Raw genomic sequence first — 27,627 nt, forward strand, 5'->3', positions numbered from 1 at the left:
TAAACCCATCCAATATTTTATTGAATAAAAGCCCAACACAAACCTTTACAAAATGTCATCAGTCAATATAGAAATCATTGATTGCGCACAATGCGCATGTTCACCGTTAAAATTGTACCCACATAAAATATGCCGTAATTAAACTGTCAAACAAGCTAGAACCTGTAGTCATCACCAACCACATCATCACGTCATCCAAGCCCTAGAATTCACTTCCTTACTAAACGAAAAGAAACAAGAAAAAAGCTCATTGGTTGGATCTGTAATTAGGTACTGTAACTTGGTATCAATTACTGTGACCAGTAAGCACATTTTTACCCAACAATGTATACAGAAAAATACTACTCTGTGGAAAACATCAAAGGGAAAAGTTGGGATTTATTCCACAGGCCCTTCTAAAACCACCACCTGGCTAAACTGGCATGTGAAAATTGCAGAATTATATTCATTTAATAGCCAGAATTGAAGCACAGAAAATGGCTTACATTTTATATCTGCAAATAACTGAGACACACAGAAAGTGTTGTAAATGTTTTTCCTATAAAAAGGAGAACAATCTACACATGGTTGTTAGGTGTCTGGATATTGTTGTTGGATGATATAAATGTATGAGATGGTACATTTATCTTTGTAAAAACAATTCCAGAACATGCATGGGTTGATGGAAGTGACCTATTGTATGACAACTCTTTCTGATAACTTACAACTCTTTCTGATAACGTGTAAAAGCAAGTAAGTAGCATTTACTATATGAATACAAACTAAAAGACGCTGCCAAATTTAGCTACCAAACATGTATGCAAATTAAGTGACAGAACACAAAAATCCAGTGGTTGCTATAGTTTTCTCTTCAAAAGTAACCACAATCCACTTTCCGCAATCAAATAAGCCTTCACTTGATAAAAGGGCACCAAGGATCTAGTTTGCTTGGCATGGCAAAGATTTTGTACAATAGACATTCTCTCGTGGCACATCCAGTTAACCAATAAACTGAATCAAACTGTACATAAAAGAAAATCAGCTGAAACAGGAAAGTACTCAATGGGATGGAACCGTCGGAAAAAAACAGCGCAGACAGAAACGCGAGGCATCACAGAAAATGAAATATCTCACTTATGCAGTGAAGTAAAAACCCACCCCCGTGTCTTAGTGCATTTCTCCCTACAGCGGTTTTCATGGTTCAGCCCACTAAGTAAAAAGAGGATCACTTTCCAGAGGACAGCCTCTGTGCTCTTCCTCTCACAACCCTGAAAACTAGAGTCTGAGCCCCTTGGCTGTTTGCTGAAGCTAGTCCGAGGAGGGTGGATCTTGGGAAGCACGGGCTGACGGGGCTCCTCTCCCCTGATGTGGGGGCTTGGGGGGGAGGCGCTCTACTCGATCAGCTTCTTTGCCTTGAAGAAGCGCCGCAGGTAGAAGACCTGCCAGGTGGCCAGGCCGATCAGGCAGCACATGGAGAAGATGCTGAAGTACAGCACACGCGTGTTGGTGGACTCTGGGAGGGGACACACAATGGTTATGTTTATTAGCCACGGGGATGCAGTAGGGTGGTGGGGGAAACATCTATACAGTGCAATAAACACATGATGTATATATTTTAATTGCAGATGTTGACCAACTTTTCCATTGGGGACATAATTAGCAGTTGAAAAAGGGTGATAAATCACAATATATAGATATTACCAATATCGTGACTAATATGATCTTGTGGGGCCCGCTGGCGATTCCCACCCCTAGGATGCAGTATTATTTTGAATTCATCTCTTAACCCTTTCACTACCACTCTACCAAAGGGTTAACCCTTTCACTACCACACTACAGAAGGTTAACCTTTCACTACCACACTACAGACTGTTAACGCTTTCACTACCACACTACAGAAGGTTAACCTTTCACTACCACACTACAGAAGGTTAAACTTTCACTACCACACTACAGAAGGTTAACCTTTCACTACCACACCACAGACTGTTAACCTTTCACTACCACACTACAGAAGGTTAACCTTTCACTACCACACTACAGACTTCTGTAGTGTGGTAGTGAAAGGGTTAAGACTTGGACTGAAAACAGACTCACACTGAAGAACCCACAAGCCTGTTACATTCTTCTTCTTCTTCACCCGAGCAAGTTCAGACTTCCTTTTTTTCCTTCCTTCCTTTAGAATTCTATTACCGGTATTTAATATGTTTCTCTGATTGACCAAACATTCTCTTCTAAAACTACTCTTCCAGTTTAAAGTTTATTTTACTGCCACAGCCAGGCAGGTGGAATTAGTTTCAGTAATAAATATGTTCTTAAAAAAATACCTACTAATTACTATGGAAAAAAAACTTAGGACATGGGCTTGAAAAGCAGGGGGTGTAAAAAGTACCCAGAAATTATACTTAAGTGAAAGTATGGGTACTGTCTCAAAATCTGACTCAAGTAAAAGTCAAAGTATCTGGCTAAAAACACACTTGAGTCCTACTTTTAAATGTACTTAAGTACTAAAAAGTAAAAGTAATTTTTTTTTAAAGGGATAAACCAGGGGTCTCAAACTCATTCCATCGTGGGCCAAGTTTTCATTTTAACTATACATTGCACCAGGTGAGTTAGTTGAAGAGGTGAGCCAATTAGTGAAATCATCAGCTGGTGTTTAGGCATGGCTGGAATGAAACCAAGCAGACACTCTGCCCACAATGGAATGTGTTCTGCGATAGACAATGCTGAAATGAAAGAACAGAGGACACTTTTTTGCATTAAAATTATTTAATGCACTTCTCCATTGAAGGTAAACTAACATGGACGGCATTCACATCACAGCATGAATAATATGACAATATTAAAGACCGAATACTGTAGTATCCTGAATAATATGACAATATTAAAAACAGAATAATGGTGTATCCTGAATAATATCACAATATTAACCACAGCATACTGGAGTACCCTGAATAATATCACAATATTAACCACAGCATACTGGAGTACCCTGAATAATATCACAATATTAAAGGCAGAATACTGGAGTACCCTGAATAATATCACAATATTAACCACAGCATACTGGAGTACCCTGAATAATATCACAATATTAAAGACAGAATACTGGAGTACCCTGAATAATATCACAATATTAACCACAGCATAATGCCGATCTGACTGTCTATTCTTCTGATAGCAGGTGTTTAATCAAATATCTTCTAGTGTTGCACAAGGACCAATCAGCATGGGTATGGGCGGGTTCATTTTCCATTGATGGGGATTTGATTGGCTGTTTACCTGCGGTCGCAGGATTAATAACGTTAACGTTAGTTCGACCAGATAAACAATTCAAATATACTAATTAAAATAGTTGGACCTGTGAGATTTGTACTTTGTACTTTGTAGGTCTGCATTTTAAATGTAAGGAGTAAAAAGTATGTTTTTTTTCTCTGAAATGTAATGGAGTAAAAGTACAAAGTATACAAACCTAATAATACTTGAGTAAAGTACAAATCCCCCAAAACAGTACTTAAGTATTGTAACGAAGTACAATTACTCAAGTATTTACACCCCATGTAGCTCAATAGGTAGAGCATATAGCTCTAACGCTTTCTCTCTGGAGCCACTATCCATCAAATGGCATAGGTTTAACAAATAATAACCCAAGCTCTAATCCAGCTGTTCTCAAACTACGGGTCGCGACCCAAAGTCATGGGTAGGTACTTTAGAAATAAAAAATTAGAATGTTGGCTAAATATGCCTAGTTTTATAAATGTGTATTGATAACATAGTGCTGTAATAAAAATTTCTAATAAATATGCATGATCAAGTTCAACAATGTATGCCTTTATTTTGATATTCCTTAATTCCACGTTGAAATTCCACAATACATTAAGCGTGGGGTCGCCAAAAAGAAATCCTAAATAAAATGGGGTCGTCGTGGTATAAAAAAAGTTTGAGAACCCCTGCTCTAATCTATCCCCCGACTATGTATGTGCCATTTCAGACGTCTTCTTACCGTTGGTATCCCTCATCTCCTCCTCCCTCTTCTTCATGTAAGCAAAGTCGTTGACGATGGACTCCGACAGGTCCTCCAGCCGTCTCAGCTCCACCTCCAGAGGCTTCAGCTTCTCCACCTTGGCGATCTGAATGATGGACACGTGAAACACACATCATCAAAACCACAGCAAACACGATGGGTCGAGTCTGTGTACCAGCCAACCCGGCAGTATACCGGGGAAACGGAGCGCTGCTGAGCACCACCCTCTAGTGCAGGAAGCATCACCACACCCTCTCTGGACGTTCAGTAGAAATCTATCTGGCTGCAAGCTATAGCCTAGCTTAGCACAAACTGAACAAGCTATAGCCCAGCTTAGCACAAACTGAACAAGCTATAGCCCAGCTTAGCACAAACTGAACAAGCTATAGCCTAGCTTAGCACAAACTGAACAAGCTATAGCCCAGCTTAGCACAAACTGAACAAGCTATAGCCTAGCTTAGCACAAACTGAACAAGCTATAGCCTAGCTTAGCACAAACTGAACAAGCTATAGCCTAGCTTAGCACAAACTGAACAAGCTATAGCCTAGCTTAGCACAAACTGAACAAGCTATAGCCTAGCGGAGCACAAACTGAACGGACAGAGAGGAAATTGGTATCGCTCTAGTCTGAAGACGTTAAGCACATTTCACATAATGAGTTCTAAACTTTCAGTATCGATCTGTTCCGTCACTTTTACTTAAAAGAATAGACTTAAGACCATCGGTTTGGGGTCACTGGAGAAAACAAGTCATTCTGCTCCGATTTCTGACATGTTACATAGATTGGATTCTAGTATTGGGTAAATTCTCTGATACAGACACCTTATTTTAGCCTGATATCAGTGCATCACTAGTTCCACTGTGGGCTTGTGAAGCCTGTTGAGACATGTTATGTGATTTTGGGCTATACAAATAAACTTGACTTACATGACTAGAGCTTCTGGCAAAAATGCAAGATTAGATACCATGCAAACATAAACCCAAGGATCTCAGAGAGATCATAAAGCAACATAAACCCAAGGATTTCCGGGATCATAAAGGAGTTGAAAATATTTATTGCCCAGAAAATGGCAATTCAAAGTGTCAATGTCAAAATGAGGATGAATGAAACCCATTGTCACCATGTCGATTTCATATTAAATATATGCAACCTCTTTGTAACCTGGGAGGATCGTTGGTTTAATTGCAACACAGTAAAACGTATGCTACCAATTTTAAAGGAGCACTTCACCAAAAAAACAATGCAGATTTATTTTGCACATAATCTCACACACATCCAGAAACTCTTTAACAGTTTTGCACACATTAATTTAGTCTAGACAGTTATTGAGGTTGAATATGTCCCTCAAAGATGTCATTGGGAACATTGAATCCTTGTGTTGTATTAATTACAGCTCCATGAAATGATGTAGATGGAAAAAATAGCAATACTTTGTCTTATAGGGACTGATACCAGATTATTTGAGACGTCTCTACAAAAAAGGGATGAAATAATGGAAACATAGGGTAATCTCTTCAAACTCCTTTGGAATGTCAGGCTGTTGTGATACACTTTGTCCAGTAGGGGTCACTCTTGTGCTACGCAGCTGCAGTGTGGAGACATGCAGGAGACGTATGGTGCATGACGTCAGAACGAGGGGAAAAAAAACATTTGCCATCCTGCTAAGAGAAAATGCAAGGAAACCTTCCTCCAAGTGGTATTTGTACGGTCTCATCAACAAAGGTGATGACCGGGCCTATAAAAAGGAGATACTCATTTGTCCATGCGATGCATATTTCTTGGAATTAAACATCGAAAAAACCAAGGAGTTGGTCATCAACTTCAGTAGGAAGAAGGTGAATGTCTCGCCTGTCATCATTAGGGGGCAGGAGGTTGAAATAGTCCAGTCCTATAGATATCTTGGCGTTCACCTGGACTGGAAGCAGAACACAGATTCTGTGTTAAAAAAAAAAGCCCAGTCTCGGCTATTTCATTTGAGGAAACTTCGATCCTTCGACATCAGCAGGTCACTTCTCTATGTATTCTATCAAGGTATCTCCTGGCTAGTGTCCTGTTTAATGCTGTTCTCTGCTGGGGGGGCAGCATCACGGTTTCTGACAAAAAACCTATAAATAAAATCATTAAAAAGGCTGGCTCAGTGATTGGCCTTCCTCCTGATTCCCTGGAGATCACCATAGCCAAGCGAACCAGGACTAAACTGAACACCATTTTATCTTTTGAAGGCCACCCACTGTTCAGTATTTTCGATGCTCTGCGAAGCTCATTTAGACATTTAGTGATAGATTGTTGATGCCTCAATGCTCTACTGAGCGATTGAGAAGGTCCTTTGTTCCTGCTGCGGTTAAATTTTTTAACGAACACCGATAGCACTCCGAGGCTCTCCTACTGTGTTGTGTATCCTGTAGTGTATTGTATCATGTAACTGTTTCTTTCATTTGTATGAATGTTTCTTTCAATTTGTATTTGTGTATTCGCTCTGGTGGCAAACCATGTTTCCCCTGGGATTAAGAAATAAACCATACAGTATGTGACCTTCCTCCAAGTCGTTCTTGTAGGAAACTCAGGTGTGACGTCAACAGTTCTCTAATGTCATGTCAACATGGCAGCATAAACTATGAACAACGTCATTTTAACATGTTTGTAATCTTTAGAACACAAGTGAAGCTAGATTCTCAGCAGTACCAGGATGGTAGTCCAATTCAACAGTTACTCAGCATAAATTGTGCTCAGAAACCAGCCACACAAAAAAACAGCTTCTGTGCTTCTCCCTTAGATAAACTACATATTGCTTTTTTTTTTTTTTTTTTACTTTTTTTTAAGCGTTTATCGCTTTTCTGGTCAAGCATGACCGACAGAAACAGGTTGAAACGGGATGTAGAGCAGGGGAAGACATTCTGATAAATGACGGCGGGTCCGGGAATCGAACTCGTGTCCCCCAGATCCGTGACGAGCACGGTTTTCCCCGACGCAGAAATAGCGCAGAGATATGCGGTGAGCTACTGGAGCTCCCCATATTGCTTTCTTTTTATTTATACATTTTCCCCCTGAAATGTCCATGATGTGTCCAAAAACATTTTGGACAGGCATCATTTTCCTGGAAAACACAATTCTTTAAATTCCATCGACTCTTCAGGTTCTCCATGACTGTGTGAACCCTGTCTTTAGCACGGCATACTAATTATGTTAGATAACTGGACAATCAGGACGTACAGGTTATACAGACGGGACCCATACCTGATCCCAGACAAGATCAAGCCCAGAACTGGAACAAAATAGATATTTTTTATGATGCCGTTTTTATATATAGTTTAAAATTTTGATTTAGACCAAAACCTGAGATCAAGACAAGAGCTGGATGGAGGTTAACTGGTCTGGGTGTCTGCAACACTGCTTGTGTTTCAGCATTGTGTAAGAGACAGGGACTCTTGCCAACTCTTAAAACCTCACCCAGCCTGTAAGATTACTTCCACAAGCGTTTGCATACGTTTTCTTAAACACACCCTTCATGCACGCACTCACACGTATGCGCACGTACATGCATACAACACGTAACACGGTGTAGCCGCCCACTCCGGCAGGCGTCGTGCCGACAGTCACCGTTTCACATCTCCTCCTTTCGCACTCGTATAGGCTGAGGTTCACTCAGGAAGAGTAGCTCACTGCAGTGGTGTGTGCACGGTACGGGCGTGGGATTCACTCAGGAAGGGTAGCTCACTGCAGTGGTGTGTGCACGGTATGTGTGTGGGAGGAGGGAGATTCTCCAGCTTGCAGGGCTTTTCTCGCTTCTCTGCTCTGTGTTTAGAGGGTTCCCTTAGCGGGACCCAGGCAGCTACGGCTGTTGTAATTCACAGCAGGCAGGACTGACCTCAAACTCAACCGTAGCCTTGAGGTTTGAAAGCAAAGCACTGCAATACAGCAATACCACCATCTACAGTATGAGAGGCCCCTCACTTGATTCTCTATGTTATAAAACACGACAGAAAAGGTACTTTTTCAATTCACCAGCCGCAGAGGCAGATGGATTCATGAATGTTCTAGATACTTTAGGATTAGTCTACCAGCCGAAAATAAATTAAGTATTTTTAGTAGAATATAAAATAGTCTTTGTTTACCTGCCAAAGTGTCTATTAAAATGTAGACAAACTTACTAGTAAAATAATATTGACCAGCATTTGGCTGGTGCTAATTTCCTACCTTGATGACAAATACTTTGTCACTTTATCATCTATTACGACTATCTTTTTTTCTTCTTCTTTTATATTGATGGGATTTTGAACCGAACAGAATTCCTCAATGATTGAATATGGATTTATTACTGTAATTAATACAGTATGCTTAAGTTCTTTTCAACAAAGACAAAAAAAATTATAAAAGATTTGTATTAAATAAAATAATAAAAAAAAGTCTTGAACTACATTATTTCCATGGCATGTGATCGTATCATTTGAACCAAAGGGCCTACATTTTCTTTATACCAATAAGCAGAGCAGGGGACATGAGGCTCAGACTTAGAAATAACTAAACTGTCAGAATATGAGCATTATAATTATAAATGATATTGGAATTGAAATAGAAGAATGACAATGAGGTTAAAGTTCAGACTTTCAGCTTTAATTTGAGGGTGTTTACATCCATGTCAGGTGAACCACACAGTTGTAGTCCTTTTTTATTGTATACAGTCCCCCCATTTTAGGGGACCAAAAGTAAGTAAATAAATGTATACCGGTATATTTAAAAATAACAAATAAGTCATATTTTGTTGCAAAAAAATGTGCGACCCAAAATAAGTCCCTGCTTTTCCCCCAGCAACGGGTCTAACATGCTTTCACGGAATTCAGAAGATAGCATATCGCTCTTTAAGAAATAAAGTGGGGCGGTCAGGTGGCGTAACGGAGATTGCGTTCGTCACCAACCCCGGAGCGGCTGGATTCGCCTGTTCGAATCCAGCTCACAGCTCCGGGGTTGTCACCAGCTTGGCTGGCCGTTCACACTAATACAATTGGCAGTATTAGAGGGTGGGAGAAGCTGGCGGGGTGGGTCCGGGTCGTTGTAAACGGTGACTCCTACAGTTCGGTCGGGGCGCCTGCTAAGCGCGGATAGGATCTAAGTGGGATAGTGTGATCCTTCCACACGCTACGCCCTCTCAGTGAGAATCCACGCTGCCAGGTGAAAAGAAGCGGTTGATTGGCTGGACGTGTGTCGGAGGAAGCACGTGGTAGCCTCCACTCTCCCAGACCGACTGTGGGGGGGTAAGTGGGCAGCGACCAGGAAGGGGATTGGGAATTGGCATAACGACTAACATTGGGATGGGAGAAAATCGGAGGAAAAAGGAGGGGGAAAAAGAATTAAAAAAAAAAAGAAATAAAGTGACCAAATTAAATTAATTCATTAATTCATTAAATTCAATCCAGAATTGAAGAAACAAAACATGGTAAAAAACTCTGGAGTACTCTGAATCAAATCATGGGTAGAGACAAAATGGGTAAAATGCCATCATTTATTGAATCGGGGGATGGTTTCATCACTAAGCCCTTGGATATTGCAAATTATTTCAATAACTATTTCAGAAATAAAGTAAATACTATAAGAGACAACATGCCACCTGTAAATGGTAACTTATCAGATTCAATTATAAAAAGTCAGATCATGAAGGACAAAGAATGTGAATTTGAATTTTTTGTCACAAATCTTTCAGAAATTGAAAAGCTATTGTCTGAATTAAAATGTGACAAACCCTCTGGTCACGACAATCTGGACAGTAGACTTTTGAAGCTATCAGCTGGAAGTATTGCTGGTCCGATATGTCATATATTCAATTTGAGTCTTAACACTTTGACTGCCGGGAAACGTCTTTAGACGTCATTCCCGGCCATGCTCAAGTTGCCGGAGGACGCTTTACGTCGTCCTTATATCAATATTTCAAAAATCTGCGATCGGATTCATATGTCCCCTCCGCTGGCCTGAGATCGACCAGCAGGACCCACTGAGCTCTCTGGCGGTTCAGGAGCGCCATCTGGTGGCCGATCGGCGCAATCGCTTAACAGGATGTGCCATAGCGGTTGTGCTAGACGTCCGTAGTACTTCCGGGTACTCGCTATAGGTCCCGGGACTCTGGCTCGTCACGCTACACAGTGATCGATTGCCAATAACTCGATAAACAACATGATTTGGACGTATATACCATTATACAAGCTGGAGATGGACCGGGTAAATTTACATCCCATAATGATAAGATCTCTACTCTACGATGATCGCCCAACGGCGCGCGGAGACTGGGGTGAGTTTCAGCGTGTAACGTTACTGTCTTCGATACTAACTGCTATTATCAACATTTGACCCACATTAGATGATTGGTATAACGCTGCCCACGGAATTATAAACGCCCCCTAGCCCATCCGGTCAACATCAGATGACGTGTAGTAACTTCTAGAAGTACGTCTAGTTGGAATTTTTTATATCGCGCTGATTGCCATAAAACTGTATTGCATCATCAATATAATGCATTTGGGGCTATAGATCACGTTCTGGAGAAAGCTGCAGAAAGAGATGAAAACACTTATACATTAGACCATACTTTACTATGAATATGTGAATGAAAAAGTTTAACGTTGCTACACAAAGAACAATACATATAGGACTTTGAATGGGCCCTAATAATGGCAATGTAGCAATAGAATTTAAAAAGTTATAGCCATGCAAAGAAGGGGTACTTCTCCATAGACAAATAGAGCCGGCAACCTATGGTATATCATTAATTTAACCCAAGGCAACCAAAGTGTTAAGGAAGGAATTTATCCGCAAATATGGAAGGTAGCTAAGGTCACTCCTCTACCAAAAAATAGAAAAGAATCATTCACTGGACCAAATAGTAGGCCAATCAGTATTTTACCTGTTTTAGGTATACTTATGGAAATAATTGCATTCAAACAAATTCAAAATGACTTCTCCCTTAATAACAAAAATTCTGACTTTCAACATGCTTATAAACCTGGCTATTCAACATGCACAGCACTTACACAATTGGCTGATGATTGGCTAAGAAATATTTACTGTAAATTATTAGTTGGTACAGTACCGTTAGATTTTAGCGCAGCTTTTGATCTCATTGATCATGAACTGCTGCTTACAAAACTAGCTAATTATGGTTTCAAACACTCAGCTACTAACTGGATGAAAAGTTATTTATTCATGAGACAACAATGTGTCCTGTTTAATGGAACTTTATCAAGCGTTAAAACGCTACAATGTGGCATTCCTCAAGGAAGTTGCCTTGGACCATTATTATATTCAATATTTGTAAATGATATGCCACATAGTTTAAAAAATGCAAGCAGTTCCATTTATGCAGATGACACTACAATATATGCTTCGGCAAGCAATGCCAAAGACCTCAGCAGTCTTCTTCAAAGCGAGTTAATGCAGATTTCTGAATGGGTCACGGTAAATAAGCTGAAACTAAATGCATCCAAAACAAAATGTCTAATTATTTGTTCAAAGCATGCTCAGAGAGAGAATCACAGATTAAATATTTCTTTGCCGGGTGCAGATATTGAACAAGTTAAGGAGGCCAGATTGCTAGGAGTTATAATAGATGAAACACTCTTGGTCAACTCACATTAACAATATTGTAACAAAAATGAGCAGAAGTATTTCAATTATTAGACGGAATGCCTATTTTTTAACTGACACAGCTAGTCATACAATCACTAGTTTTGTCACATCTGGACTACTGTCCAGCAATCTGGTCAAATGCATCCAAACAAGACTTAAATAAAATACAGCTTACTAAACAGCGTTGAAAAAATGCACAAGGAACTGTCATGGATGAGAGTCAATGAGAGACTAGTGTGTAGTCTTATTTGGTTTATGAGAAATATTTATACTTTACATAAACCTGTGTGCCTCTTTTTGCAGCTGGTGCTTATTAGTGATGGTCATGGCTATGGCACTAGACAAGCCTTGAGGGGTCGATTTCAATTTAGGTGGGATTCAAGAGGAGACTAAGAGTGGCTGTAATGCAGAAAGATTGATTTTGGTTGGGTCTAATCTGTGTCTAATGAATGGGTTCTTGTGTTGGGTTATGTGTTGATTTGGAATGTCTTTGTCTAGTGGTTATGAGGAGTATTGTCGTGCTGTTTTTGAGCATGTTTTAGTTTTCTCTGAGATGTCTTCGTTTGTTGTTTTATTGATATTTGTTGTTTTATTGATATTTGTTATTGTTCTATATTAGAAAACTTGGCATACATATTTGTTTGTATGTCTGATTTTGATTGGTTTAATGTTCTATAATTGTTTGTATATTTTATTGGTGTCTTATTGATATTTGTTTTGTTTTTAGGTTGTTTTATTGATTATTCTTGTTTAATTCTATATGTTTGGATCCAGACCCCAGGAAGAATAGTCGCTGCTGAGGCAGTGACTAATGGGGATCTGAAATAAAGAAATAAAAATGCTTTGCATCCTCACCAAAACTAACGTTAGCTGCTAACGCTAACTAAGCTAACCCTGCTCAGAGGCACAGAGAAAAACAGCAGAGTTCCATTAGTGAGGAAAGGGGAGGGGGGGTTCAGCCTCTCTCTACGTTCAATGATTTTAAGTGGGAAAACGTTACAATATGAAAACAAACTGGATAGTTGATGATAAACCATTCAACTTCATTAGCTGAAATATTATAAAATCATTAAGTCTGCTATAAGCCATTCTAACTTTCTGTGTGTTTGGAAAGACCAGACCAGATGAGGTCAGAGGAGTTTGATAGTATTTACTGAGGATGGCCAGATAATGTTGATATTTAAACATAAAAAATATAATACATAATAAATGTATACTGTATGCAACATAAGAAAAATAGTTGTAGGAACGGTTTTGGAGAGAGAAGGGTTTTAGGTTGTGTGTTGCCAGTTCCAAAAAATGAAACTTAGTTATTTCAAGTTTAAAGCTCAATATTTTCATTGAAATCTGGAAGAGCTAAAAAATGTAAATGTCTAATTATATTTCCGTTGCCTTTTTTTTGTTGATCTAAATAAGGGTGACCATATTTTTATTTCCAAAAAAGAGGACATGCTGGCCCCAGCCTCGAGATACTTAACACAATTGGGACGGGCCACGTATATATCCGTGTTTCGAATCCATGCTTAACCCTTTCTCCGCCGATGACGTGTTTACATGTCTTTCCTCGCCATGCGTAATCTGCCAATGACGGGTTACGGCGTCTTTGAGATCAATATTTCATATTTTCGTCATGGTATTCACATTTCACCCACGGAGTCTTTGCTGGTGTTGTAGGACTCCGCTCAACTCTGTAACGCTTCAATACCGCCACCTGGTGGCCGATCGGCGAGTTGCCAAAACCGGAAGTGGCCGGAAGTGCTTAGTCCGTCCCCTATTCTGGCATGAAAGACCAAATGCAGTCATTGAAACTGCTCAGTTTTGCTTCCCAGGTCTGGCCACAACGTGCTTCTTCTGCCAGCTCCAATACAAACTTGGCAGCAGGGTTAAAACAGAACATTTATTTAAAGTAAAGTCTTCAATGTTAAACAGTGCCAGGTAGGGGTGGACGGTATGGTCTAAAATTTATATCACGGTATAATTTGACGCATAGACGGTAACGGTATATATCACGGTATCAGTGTTTCCGTTAGAATAATTTTTTTTGCCTGATAGGCAGGCTATATAAAGAATGACATCCTCAAGGCATGTAGATTTATAATATTTTAACTTAAAACTAGGCTACTTTTGCGTATAAAGTCATTATATTCCAAATAAAATAAGTCCCGAGTCGAGACTCCGTGCTGCTCCCATTGCCACCCGAACAACTGCCTCTTTGAACTGCTGCGGTCAGGCAAGCGATACCGGAGTCTTAAGGCGAGCACAGAAAGACTCAGAAGAAGCTTCTATCCCCAGGCCATCAGGCTGCTAAACGAACAATAAACACTATGCAACAACCATCAAATGCTCACAGCACACACACCCACACACTCACTTAAACAAACAACACACTGCAGCACCCACTCTCCACACTTTAGATCACACAAACACACTTTATATTTATTGATAAAGGATTTGCACTACAACTCGTACACCTACTGTAAATTGTACCTAAATTGCACCTCATCCTATTTCTGCCTTGCACTATATAGTATTGTATATTAGTACACTACACAGTATTGTATATTATATGGTAACTCAGTTACGTCTACTCTGCATCGAACATTGTACATATGTCTATATTGAACACTGTGACCTAATTTTTTTTACTTCTAATTTACATGCTATACTAGGGGTGGGAATCATCAGTTTCATCACGATACGATACGATATCGATTCTTTGGACAACGATACGATATTTGCCGATATCACACAGTCTGCCACGATACGATACGATACGATTCAATTCAGGTGCCTGCGATCGATATGAGGCGATATTATGTGCCCATTTAACACAATCAGTCACATTTAGATCAACTAAAAAAAGGCTACGGAAATATCAATTGATGTATTTATTTTTGAGCTCTTCCAGACATTTAAATGAAAAACAATCTATTGTTTTTAATACAAATAGACCTCCTGTTCACTTTTGTTTTTATATATTGAGCTTTAACACACACACAGACACACACACACACACACACACACACAGTCCCCCACAGCCCCCACCCCTCCTCCTTCCAAGTCCCCTCTCCATTCTCCTGTTCTCTCTCACGGTTAGCTGCTTAGCTTTTAAGCAGCCAACGCGACGTTCATTTAGATATTTAACGCGACGTTGGCATAAAGGAATGGCGACGATGCAACGCCTGTTATATGCATTTGACCCGTTGCGGGGAAAAAACTGCACAGACTTATATCGGCTCGCAAAATAGACGCTCTGTAGTGCTTTAGAGCAGACGCAAACACTGCTGTAATGTATACACGGAGTTTCACAATACTGGGCGCCGGCGGATATGACTCGCGGGGATTTTCAAAATAAGAGTATCGCAATATGAATCGATCTTTTTACGTTGCGTCGATCCTATTTGATTATTGATAATAGATCGATATATCGATCTGGATCGATGTATTGTCCCACCCCTATGCTATACTATGTTATTTTATTTCATATCTTGTCTTGAACAGTCTCTGGAGCGTAACAGTAAGAAGCATTTTGTATAAAAGTATTCTGTACTTCTGTATGACAACTATTAAAGAAACTTGAACTTGAAACTTGCAAACAGCGGGGCTGGATTTTGCTAGAAGCATATGTAGCTGCAGAGCCGCAGAGCCAGTGGCTCTTTCAGGTCGTTCAGCCGTTTGGTGGGGGGGCGCTGTTGAGCGGACCTGTGACCAGACCTGAAAGAGCCACTGGCTCTGCGGCTCTGCAGCTGCATGCTATTTCGCAAATCCACTGCTGCAGCCGTCCTCCCGTCGTTATCATAACACTACACACATAAACATCATAATGTTTACAGCAAACTGTAGTTGATCACCAGGTATGTTTTATTAACGTAGAATAATTTGTATAAAAAAAACGATAGGTAAGATCTCTTACCTTTCTCCACTGGTTAAAAATGCCAGGAACTGAAATTGAAATGACAATTGCGTGTTGACACGCCCAGTGCGCCCACTGCGCGAAGCCTCCTAAATAACTTTTTCCAGTTTGCACATATCTATTATCTATGACTAATTCGATCTATTTTTAGGGGCAAATGCGATTGAAATAGTCGCGCTGTGGTTACATTACGTCATTGCTATTTTAGAGCTGCTCTACCGGTTAGACGGTATAGTCAAAATCCATACCGTAGAGCAAATTCATACCGTTTATACCGTATACCGTTTATACCGTCCACCCCTAGTGCCAGGCATGAAAGCCCAAATGCAGTCATTTAGGGATGCACCGATATGAAAATTGGCCGCCGATACGATACCGATTGTTCAACTAACACCATCGGCCGATACCGATACCGATATTTGTATATAAGTATTTGTAATTCTTTTTTATTTTTTTTATTTTTTTTTATTTTTTAATGAAACTATTGTATATTTGTATGTGTATGTTTGTATTTGTAGGCCTCTTTACTTACTTAAAAAAGGAAACATCAAGAAATATGTTTATGGTATCACTATCTCTCTCCTAGAGCCATATGAAATCCGTTTTATTATTTTCCAAATTCCATTTTATTTTTTCCCAAATTCCATTTTTTCTGTTTTAATATTTCAGAATTCTGTATTTTGCCTTTTATGCTCATTTTACCATCAGAAATAGTGTCTAATAAGTGGGAATGAATAAATGTCCACAATTGAATAAGATATAACAGTCCATTTAATGTTTTTAAGTGCTGCAACTCAGAAATACAGTTCAATTTTACACAATATTTTTCAATTAATATTGTGACAAAATAAAAATACATATTTCAAGTGTAAACAATAGATACAGCTAGCTACTACTGACATTATCACAATGACAATGTCAGTAACCTAGCTATATCTATTATATTGTGATGAAATATAGTAATGCATAATTTAGGCACCTTTAGTTTAGTTTATTTCGTTTATAAAGGACAGTGTATAATGGCAATCGTTTGCATTAAACAAATGGATGGGTGCACTAGATTTAGCAAGAAGCTATCATTTCCATCTATAGTCCTATGTACTGTAACGTTTCATAGCTATTTAAGTTTATTTAGATTATAAAGGGCAGTGTATAATGACAATCGTTTGCATTAAACAAATGGATGGGTGCACCAGATTTAGCTAGAACTTCTAGAAGCTATCATTTCCATAGATAGTCCTATAACGTTACATAGCTATTTAAGTGTATTTAGTTTATAAAGGGCAGTGTATAATGACAATCGTTTGCATTAAACAAATGGATGGGTGCACTAGATTTAGCTAGAAGCTAAACGTCCTAACGTTATAGCTATTTAATCACAATAGTGTCGCAAGTGTTTTTGCGGGTCCAGTCCACGGAACGTTGACAGAATTAGCAAAACACCTTATCACCGGAGGCATAAAAGTCATTAGGATACTGTTCTGCTCTGAATTGAGGGCTTATTGTGGAATTGTTTAGCTTCTTGACGATGTTAACACTGAAGCAGCCAGACGCTTGAGCACCGCGGCTGTGTTGTGTGTAACACGCTGTAGAGTCCCCGGCTCCCTGGTCGCGTGTGCACCAAACGTTCCACCCAAAAACGAAATTTCAGTCCAGATTAGGCCAAATTCTGCAATATTCCACGTTTTGCAGTCGATTCCATTTTTATTGGTTAATTCCGCGATTCGATTCCGTCCGCGATTCCGTGAACGCGGATTTCATATGGCTCTACTCTCTCCCAGTATCGTCTTGCGGCCTGCAGAGGGATACTATTTTCTCAACCAGAGCTTTCAACCAATGCAATGGAACCATTCTTGCGGCCTGCAGCGGGATACTATTCTCTCAACCAGAGCTTTCAACCAATGCAATGGAACCATTTTGATTGACAGTCGATTCGGCCAATTACGCCACACCGCTAGCACCCACCTCCTGCTGTCCTTACCACCAATCGGCAAGCGTTTATTCATTTTTCTACTTTCGGGCATGCCGCCATTGTTCTGTTTGCGAGAGCTGAACACACTTAACGTAGCTACGTTAGCTGCCCGGCCCGCCGACCGGCGCTCCACAGCATGGAGCGCCGGACCAAATGAGACATAATGATTTTACTGCAACAAGTTATAATAAAACAAAGCCTTTCTATACATTTGTCTGGTTGAAAACTTTATTAACAGATTGCAGAATGTGTAGTTGGGTACGGAATGAGCAACGGAATGGAACCGAGCTATGAACGGACTAACGGAGTAATGCCTTGTTTACTGCTATCTTCGGGTAAATAATATGCTTGTTATTGAACGTGTAACACTAACTATATAACGTTAATGCCACAAAACGAATGTTTGTGTCATTTTAAAAGCAGATACTTTCTTAAATGCCATCTTCCAGAGAGAGGGTGTTGACGGGGAGTTGTGTTATTAATAGCATTGAACAGCTAACCGAAAGCTAGCGTTAACTATTGTTAAAGGTTTAGCCATAACGTTACCTTGGCTAAAGTTGGGGCTATTCATAATGCAGCAATAATGGCTGCAGACCTGCAAGCAAAGTACAGCAAGTTGGCAAAGGAGTATTACAACGCAAATCACATTTTCACCAGTAACGTTAGTCTTGCATCTCCCGGTAGCTAATGAACGGACTCGGAGTAATGCCTTGCTGCTATGGGTAATAATAATATGCTGATGTTATTGTCCGTGTAACACTAACTATATAACGTTAATGCCACAAAACGAATGCCTTGTTAATCATAAATAGTAACTTTGATGCAGTAGCTTGTGTGTGGGGGACGGCGGGCGTTGTGCAGGTAGGTCGCGAGTGAACTTTTTTTTTTTGCCTTTTGACGCTACACAAATTGATGGGTATTTATCGGCGACTGCTATCGGCACATTTGAGCTTATCGGCCGATAGGCCGATAGCAGTCAACAAGGCACTTATCGGCCGATACCGATACCCGACCGATATATCGGTGCACCCCTAGCAGTTAGTATCGAAGACGGTAACGTTACACGCTAAAACTCACCCCAGTCTCCGCGCGCCGTTGGGCGATCATCGTAGAGTAGAAATTTTATCATTATGGGATGTAGATTTACCCGGTCCATCTCCAGCTTGTATAATGGTATATACGTCCAAATCATGTTGTTTATCGAGTTATTGGCAATCGATCGCTGTGTATTGTGACGAGCTAGAATGCCGGGACCTATAGCGAGTGCCCGGAAGTAATACGGCCGTCCAGCACAACCTCTATGCCACTTCCTGTTAAGCGATTGCGCCGATCGGCCACCAGATGGCGCTCCTGAACCGCCAGAGAGCTCAGTGGGTCCTCCTGGTGGATCTCAGGCCAGCGGAGGGGACATATGAATCCGATCGCAGATTTTTGAAATATTGATATAAGGACGCTGTAAAGCGTCCTCCGGCAACTTGAGCATGGCCGGGAATGACGCTTTTAAGCGTTTCCTGGCAGCCAAAGTGTTAAAATAATATGAGACGGCAAAAAAAAGGAGGTTTCTCTCTTATCAGCTGCTCCGTTACCAGCAAGGTCTGGCCTACATTTTCAAATAATCCATATTGTGGTATAATGCAGCAAGTTCTGTCTTAAACAAAGTGCCATGCCTGTGAGCCACCACTAGGTGCAGAGTGGCTAAGGGGGCTTTCACACTAGCCATTCAGGGTCGAATCATAGTGTGATCGCACCAAAATAGGGTGTGATCGTCCCTGATGAGAACGCCCCCCCCGGGGACGCTGATTCGCTCCAAACCTGGACCGCTGGAATAGGTGGTCTCGGGTGCAAACCAGCGTCCCCGACGACGGAGCGGAGGGCGTGGTGTGCAAGCTTGTACCAAAACACGGAAGAGGCTTGTTGTATCAACTTGCTGACAGAATGCCTTCATGCTTGCTTGAATTTTGGGCAGATAAAAAACATACAGCAACAACTGGACAATACCAACAAAAACTATATTTATGGGCAATTTGGCGAGTTCAGACCTCAACCAAACAAGCATGTTGAGCCTCACGGCTCAGTGGATGAAAACATGAAGCCACGTTACAAGCACAAGACTTCCCTGGCTCGCATTAGGCCTGGCCATTTTTGTTGCCATTGCTATGTCTATACATTAGTTTCTTGTTCGAATGCATTTATTTCTATAGACCAGTGACATGCAATATAATTGACGCAAGCTATGGGCTAACGTTAGCTGCTAAGTTATCCCATAAATAGGCTAAGCTAACTAGCATTAGCCGCTAACCCTGGAAACGCTCTAAGCGGACTCCACGACACAAGTTCCATTCGTGAGAAAAAGGGGGTGGGTTATATTGACGACGCTTGACAACAGAGGCTCAAAGATAACTTCATATTTATTGGTTATTAGTTTCTTTATATCGGGCATCCAGTTTCCATCACCGTGTGTTCAACTGCTCGTGTTGACGTTCGAGAGTGACATCGCCTACGGCAGCTTACACGCTCAAAACGCAAACCGTAAACAAAAACCGGAGCGAACCAGACTGCAGTGTGTACACAAACCAGAGGGGGAGAGGGAGGGGGGGGGGAGTTCGCACTCAGGACGGAGCAAGGATGGAGCGGAGCACCCGTTCCTAATGAGAAAGCCCCCTAAGTGTGAGTGAGTGAATAAATGCACGAAGGAGTGAGTGAGTGGCATTGCTGAAGATAGAGGTGCTTCACATCTAATAAAAATAAGGTATATGGTCAAATATAACCAGAATTTTCCTTAAGAGCGTTTTTGACTTACCTCTTCATAGTTTTTGGCCTCCACACCGTGTTTCATGTCAAGATTTACCAGTTGGTCTGGAACCCTCCCAGTTCCTGGTGGACAACAACAGCACATTAAAGGAAAACTCCAACATTTTGGGAAATTTGCTTATTTAACATCTTCCCTGGAGTTAGACAAGAAGATACTAGGCTTGGGCGGTATCATTTTTTTCATACCGTCATACCTTGCTGACAATATACTCGTTATCACCATACATAACGCTTATATTGAAACACGTTGAGATTAGGGCCGTTCTTTCAACCTGAAAGTGCACTTTATTCAACCTCGAAGTAAACAAATCACAGAACGGTAGCCAGTTAGTAGGTATCAACGTGAGCTCCCGGAACGGTAGCTAGTTAGTTAGCACCATCCAGGTATCAACGTGAGCTCCCGGGACGGTAGCTAGTTAGTTAGCACCATCCAGGTATAAATGTGAGCTCCCGGGGACGGTAGCTAGTTAGTTAGCACCATACAGGTATCAACATGAGCTCCCGGGACGGTAGCTAGTTAGTTAGCACCATCCAGGTATCAACGTGAGCTCCCGGGACGGTAGCTAGTTAGTTAGCACCATCCAGGTATCAACGTGAGCTCCCGGGACGGTAGCTAGTTAGTTAGCGCACCATCCAGGCATCAACGTGAGATCCCGGGACGGTAGCCAGTTACCCCGCACCATCCAAGTATCAACGTGAGCTCCCGGGACGGTAGCTAGTTAGTTAGCACCATCCAGGTATCAACGTGAGCTCCCGGGACGGTAGCCAGTTACCCCGCACCATCCAGGTATCAACGTGAGCTCCCGGGACGGTAGCTAGTTAGTTAGCACCATCCAGGTATCAACGTGAGCTCCCGGGACGGTAGCCAGTTACCCCGCACCATCCAGGTACTACTATAACGTTAGCTCCCAGTCCCAGAACGATAGCCATGTAACCCTCTGCTGGCGTGTGCTGTGCACTACAATCAACTCAGTGTAATAGCAGTCTGTGACGTCACGGTATTGAGAATCATACCGGCGGGATCTCGAAATACCCTGGTATACCGTAATACCGTCATACCGCCCAAGCCTAGAAGATACATACCTTTTTCGTCTCTCTGCATGCATTAGGCTTAGGGAACGCCTGGACCGTTAGCCTAGCTTAGCTTCATCACTGGAAGTGGGTCAGACATTTACCCGAGTTCCCTACAGTCATGAAATACACACTCCAAATACAATCAAAATACAACTCCAAAACGTTCCTGTAAACATGTTGTGACCTATGTATTTACCACGTCTCCCAGTCACACAAGTCTCCCAGTCACACAAGTCTCCCAATCACACAAGTCATACGAGTCTCCCAGTCACACAAGTCTCCAAGTCACACAAGGCACCCAGTCACACAAGGCACCCAGTCACACAAGTCTCCCAGTCACACAAGTCTCCCAGTCACACAAGTCTCCCAGTCACAAGTCACACGAGTCTCCCAGTCACAAGTCTCCAAGTCACACAAGTCTGGAATCAGGGCTGGCGTTCTATCGCCATGCTCTAAGACAAACTCTAACCTTAACCAACTTCGAAAGAGGGCCTAAGCTTAACCGTCCAAAGAACTTGCCGTCACACGATTGGGCGCACATGTCACATGACCAGAAACGTCAGTGGCCAATCAGATCGCGCAAAAGGACAACTTGCTTGTGGGAAGTATAGACGCCTCCCAGTCACACAAGTGACTTGGAGACTTGTGTGACTGGGAGACTTGTGTGTCTGAGAGACTTGTGTGACTGGGAGACTTGTGTGACTGGGAGACTCATGTGACTTGTGTGACTGGGAGACTCGTGTGACTTGTGTGACTGGGAGATGTGGTAAATACACAGGTCACAACATGTTTACAGGAACGTTTTGGAGTTGTATTTTGATTGTATTTGGAGTGTGTATTTCTTGACTGTAGGGAACTAGGCTAGATGTCTGACCCACTTCCAGTGATGAAGCTAAGCTAGGCTAACGGTCCAGGCGTTCCCCAAGCCTAATGCATGCAGAGAGACGAAAAAGGTATGCATCTTCTTGTCTAACTCCAGGGAAGATGTTAAATAAGCTAATTTCCCAAAATGTTGGAGTTTTCCTTTAAGTATAATTTATAATCAACAATAGCAAATGCACATTTATATTTCATACTAGAGAATTCCATGTATCCAATGCTGTTTACTCAACTCTCTCAAGCTCTTTTTGATCTTTTCACGTTCATGGATTAAGGTATCCAACAAAGTTTTCTTGTAAACAGCTTGCTTTTGTTTATATTCACATCTCCACCCTGAATAGACAGTGGTTGTTCTATAGCAGGGGTCGCCAATTAGGTTTTGCGGCGGGCCAGATTTTCCCCAAGCCGTTGCTTCGCGGGCCAGGATCAAAAACAATGGCTAATTTAATATACTGATATTGAAAAAAGACAAACGTTTTTCTCTGGTCTGCATCCCCCCAACAACCGTGTGCACTGCGCCGCACTGCACTGCACCCACTCTGCAATCCGCCAAACAAAGTTCTCACTCATCCATTCATTCATGAACAGCTCTCAGCTGTTGCAGATCAGCTTAACAATTGTGTGTATTGCGCCGTACTGTATTGTACCCATTCTGCAATCTGTTAAATAAAGTTTTCATTCATTCATTCATGAACAGCAGATCAGCTGTTGCAGATCACCGCGGCGGGTGATGAACAGATCAGAAGACAGAATGCATGAAAACACGACTCACCATACCTTGTTTGTTGTTCAGTCCTCCAAAATCCCTGCTAATGTTTGAAACATGTCACATATCCACTCGCCGCCCTCCAATTCCAGATTGGCGTTGAATGCAGCTACTTTATCTGCCAACTTGAACACAGTTGTAATAACAACCATTTCCTCGTTGTTGTTGTCGCCACATATTATGCAGAGAGGACGTCGGCTCGGCACGCAAGAATCACCGACCTGTTGCAATAAACCCGTATTTTAAGTATGGCTCCTGTTTATTAAAAGAAGCGTTATATTTCCCTGTTGCATTTCCCTATCCAAAGATGTTTGTTTTGTTTTTTAACACATTTTGTTACTCGCTCCATCTCGAACGCGGAAGTGAAAGTTCGTTAGGGACTATTCCATTGGTTCTCCCAGTCCACGTGACCATTTCTAGCATTTCAATTGGCTATAGTGCTATTGATGACTACCGGTAGATAGATACAGCTTCACAATAAAAGACACCCTGGCGTCCCGAGTGAATATTTCCTGCGCGTAAAATAAATATCATATTCTCAAAATAATCTGACGGGCCAGAAATTATTGCTGGCGGGCCAATGTCGGCCCGCGGGCCGCCTATTGCCGATCCCTGTTCTATAGTCTACAAGCTGAATACATGTCCTACCTCACATAACCTCTGCAAAGTCCATTTTAGCAGTTTTCTTTGCTCTTGCAATATATATATTCACTTTCAGTTTTAGCGAACTTGTAATGAGTCCGACCTTCTTTGATTGACAGGCAGTTATATTTTGTTCGGATAGACCAATCAAATTGAAGCACAAGGGCATGTTCACACGTCTCCGGTAACCTCATTTCGAGTTTTATCTCTGTGAGATAAAGCCTGGTAAAGAACTACTGCCGAAAGTGTCTATGGGGTAGAATTTCCGCACTTCACACGTTTCTATAATTGTTTTGTCGGAAACGCCTGTACTTCCTGTACTTCCGTTTAGACACTTTAGGAGGCATATCTTGTCCAGCCTATGTCTCCGGTGCACCAGCCAAGCTTGTGGCAGTGCTCACGTATCCTCGTGTGAAGCCTTTCCTCCTACCGTGCGTTAAAGCGCCAATTACGGCAACTAGTACTCAAAAACTCCATTGTAAGTGGTATTTTGTACTTTTTTGCAGATCTCTTGTGGGAATGTGTTGTCACTTCCTATGTAGTCACTTCCTGTTTGTCTTGTATAAACTTGGGTCACTTACCCTTCATGCTTCATGCAAGCCATTCTGAAGAAGGTGTGTTCACACCGAAACGTCATGATTACAGGCTGCCAATAAATTTGGAAAAACCTGGAGTGCGTGCCTGGACATTGTTTCCCTATTTTTATGTATTATACTTTTAACATAGAAACATAAGATAAGCAGAGGTGTGCCTGCTGTGTCCTCAGACAAGTTAGACCCAAAAGGATATTATAGACTGAAGCATGAAACCTGCACAAGTGTATCCTGTGTGCGTGTGTGTGTGTGTGTGTGTGTGTGTTCATCTATTTTCTGCAGTGAAATTTGTCTTTGCACAGTTACACTAGTTTTCTTCATGGAAGCTGCCTCGCTTGAAGTCAATATGCCCCCCAATTAGTTATTGAGACATACAGCTGAGAGGGAGACACAGGAGAGAAGGTTCTAGTGAGATTCAATCCATGGTCAGCAGGTGTATATGTCACAGGGATCTTAAACCAGTTCACCATCTCAGAGGCCAATAGCAATACACTTACCCATGGGCGATTTGCTCTCAAAGCAGACCTCGAACATGTCATAGTCCTCTGTGGTAAAAGCAAACTTCCCTTTCGTTGCATCTTCCTTTGAGTAAAGAGTGTGGCTTGAGGAGTCTGTGATCTAAAGTGGGAAAATAAGGATACATCTGTGACGGGTGGCATTAATGAGAAAGGAGGAGGGGCCTCAATGAGCCAGGTTCCGTTATAGGGGGATACCTGCGGGAGGAACGTTAGTTGGAATTGTTTGTTGCGGCCGGTGCAGTGAGGTAGGTGCACACCTCACTCCGGAATGCAGGAACAAGCATTGCACGCTAAGGTAGGCAGTGGTAGTATTATGGTATAGGAATAGCGGGTTTTAAGGTGCTCGGCAATATGTGTGACATGGAGTGTTTGTTCCAGATCACTTGCCTGGTTCCCAGCGGGATTGAAAGTAGTCGGTAGGATAATAGGACCACCGACGAACCAGGTATTTTAAATGTAGTACTTTGTTTTAGCATGTAATGTTGTTTAATAATTATGCGTGTTATTGTTTTAATAATAAAGTGTTTTAATACTGTTGTGTTTGTTTCCCGGCAGAGCACCAGTGGTCCAGCTGCTCTTGTCGTGAAACACTTTTAGTTATTGTTTGGTAGTTATAATATAATGTCTAATCCGCCCGGGCCAATGGGCCGGTAGACGGGCAAAAATAATTGGGTCTTGCCCTTGGGCCGGATTAGTTTTCTTTACATGTATGTTTGTTTGTTTATTTGTGTGTCTGTTTCCCCCCACACCATAACACCAACCCATGTACAAGGTACCTCTCTCAGACGTGAACACGGGCAGGCTTAGTGTGCCATTATCATATGGATGCTGTGGTTATGCACAGTTTGCACAAGTTGAATCACCGAGTGGTAGGATATCTGTTTACTTCATTGTGAGAAGTTTGATATCCCTTTTTATACAGTTCTTGACGTGGTATTTATTGATGTGTGATAAAGTTTCCTTCATTGTGTGAAGTGCTATTTATTGACGATCGATATCGTATGAAGTGCTATTTATTGACAATTGATATCGTATGAAGTGCTATTTATTGACAATTGATATTACTCTCCTTCATTGTGTGAAGTGTCACCAGGTTGCTGTGAATAAAACCCTGCCCGGTCAAGACTGATTGGGGTTCCTGAGCATGAGGTTGAAGTGGGCTTATATAGTAATTTTGTCCACCCCTTTTTATGTAATAAATATTATGGTTAAATTAACCTACACTCTTGTGTCTTTCTTAAAGCTAGGAACTTAGCGGGTGTAACACATCAATTCCACAACGTCAAAAAAGCCCAACACAGAACAGTATTAGGTAGGTAGACTCCTAACTAGTCTACTAATAACCTGGTACAAGAATCACTGGTTACTCTCCCAGCAAAAAGATATCGCTCAAAATGTAGGAAAATCATAGTATTACTAACTTTGTTGACAGCTGTTGCAACATCTGACAGTCATTTTCTGATAAGTATAAAGTAATTTATAAAAATATATATATATAAAATAGTACCATCTTCTGGCTTCTATTAATGTGTGACTGGAAGTTCAAGCCGAAATCAATAAAGGCGTTAAATGTTTGCTTAATAACTGTACAACGTCAACATGTGAAGGTGCTAATCTGGCTCAACTGGTAACTGGCTCACGTTAATTGAGTAGTGGTGGTGGTGGGTGGGGGGTAAGACTGACGTGTAACCTCCTGAATGGAGCATCGAAGCTCAAATACGTTCAAATCTAACATAATGTACATTATATAATAACATTTAACTCAACACGAAACGCGCGAGAAAAGATCAACAATCAAAGAAAGCTCGGGTGTGTGTCCAGCACTGTTGAATCAAAAGATTTAAAAAAAGATCTCGCCATCATCAAACTCTCACACTAGGAGGAAGAAGAAGGGCATCATGTCAGCGAAGCTAACGGGAGCTAACACAACAGCTGTCAGTGCCGACGCTGCTGGCGCCATGTCTTCACAACAACACACTATCTTGAACGCAATTTAACCTGCTATTGTATACATTCAACGTCTCGTCGTTTCACTCATTCAGAAGGTGAAGACGAGGAGGTTGAATCCATTACAGCTAAAGAAGGCCCACCACCACCGGACTCACACACCGAGCTAACGCAGAAGGCGACGTTGTTAGCTAAACTACCTTAGCTAGCGTGATGAGTTAGCCTGACGTTGAACTGCGACTCTTACAAGAAAAAATCCTCACCTTCAAATTCGTTTTGGTGTTCGATTGTTCGCTGATTTCATACTCCCCCGTGACGAGGACATCTTTGTGGATCTCTTCCCGTAAACACTTTCTCGAATTGACGGGTAAAAAGAAAGAAATTGAGAATACCGACTCGAAGAGAACCGGTAGCAGCAGGAGGACAGCGAAGCGAGCCATGGCTGACGATGTCAACCAACCCGCGCGAGCCAGCTGGTCCCTGTAGCTTCAGTTACGTCGCTACGCGGGTCGCGTGAAGCTCTGAGCCTGTAGCGCCGCCGCTGTCCTGGAGGCGTAAAGATTTCCCCTAACGCACTTTCAGTTCCGCGTTCGGGTTCCGCGATCTGATTGGCCGCTGACGTTTCTTGATTGATTGATTGATTGAAAAGTTTATTAACAGATTGCAGAATGGGTACAGTACAGTACAGCTCAATACATACAATTGTTAAGAGGATGCAGACCTGAGAAAGACTTTCGTCTTGTTTCCATCAGGGTCCTCCATTTTCAATTCATCATATGACAAACATGACATACAGATAGACAGTACTGCTACATCTATACATTTATGACATACCAGATTTTCAAATACAGTACTGTTTGTGATACTAAAAAAATCCAGAAGAAGAGTATATACATT

At 41.5% G+C, this 27,627-nt stretch overlaps 1 protein-coding gene across 1 annotated transcript; it reads right to left on the reverse strand.

Moving 5' to 3' along the window:
• On the reverse strand, nucleotides 1-27,201 carry tmed10 (transmembrane p24 trafficking protein 10). The gene is made up of 5 exons (XM_084313882.1): nucleotides 26,994-27,201; nucleotides 24,763-24,883; nucleotides 20,301-20,374; nucleotides 3,983-4,109; nucleotides 1-1,492 (listed from the first exon to the last, which is right to left on the reverse strand). The coding sequence occupies exons 1-5, from the start codon at nucleotides 27,168-27,170 to the stop codon at nucleotides 1,371-1,373; spliced, it is 621 nt and encodes a 206-aa protein (XP_084170008.1). The 5' UTR covers nucleotides 27,171-27,201; the 3' UTR covers nucleotides 1-1,370.
• Nucleotides 27,202-27,627: the final 426 nt, after the last annotated feature.

This window comes from Notolepis coatsorum (genome assembly GCF_963971535.1).
Source record: "Notolepis coatsorum genome assembly, chromosome: 5".
Lineage (NCBI taxonomy): Eukaryota > Metazoa > Chordata > Actinopteri > Aulopiformes > Paralepididae > Notolepis > Notolepis coatsorum.

Excerpts from the sequence above, each read along its gene's own strand:
- tmed10 (XM_084313882.1), bottom strand. The coding sequence starts at position 27,170 with ATGGCTCGCTTCGCTGTCCTCCTGCTGCTACCGGTTCTCTTCGAGTCG. Across the intron at positions 20,375-24,762 it reads TGAGAGCAAATCGCCCATGG|GAACTGGGAGGGTTCCAGAC; the intron begins GTAAGTGTATTG and ends GTTGTCCACCAG. Across the intron at positions 4,110-20,300 it reads AGGCCAAAAACTATGAAGAG|ATCGCCAAGGTGGAGAAGCT; the intron begins GTAAGTCAAAAA and ends TCCATCATTCAG.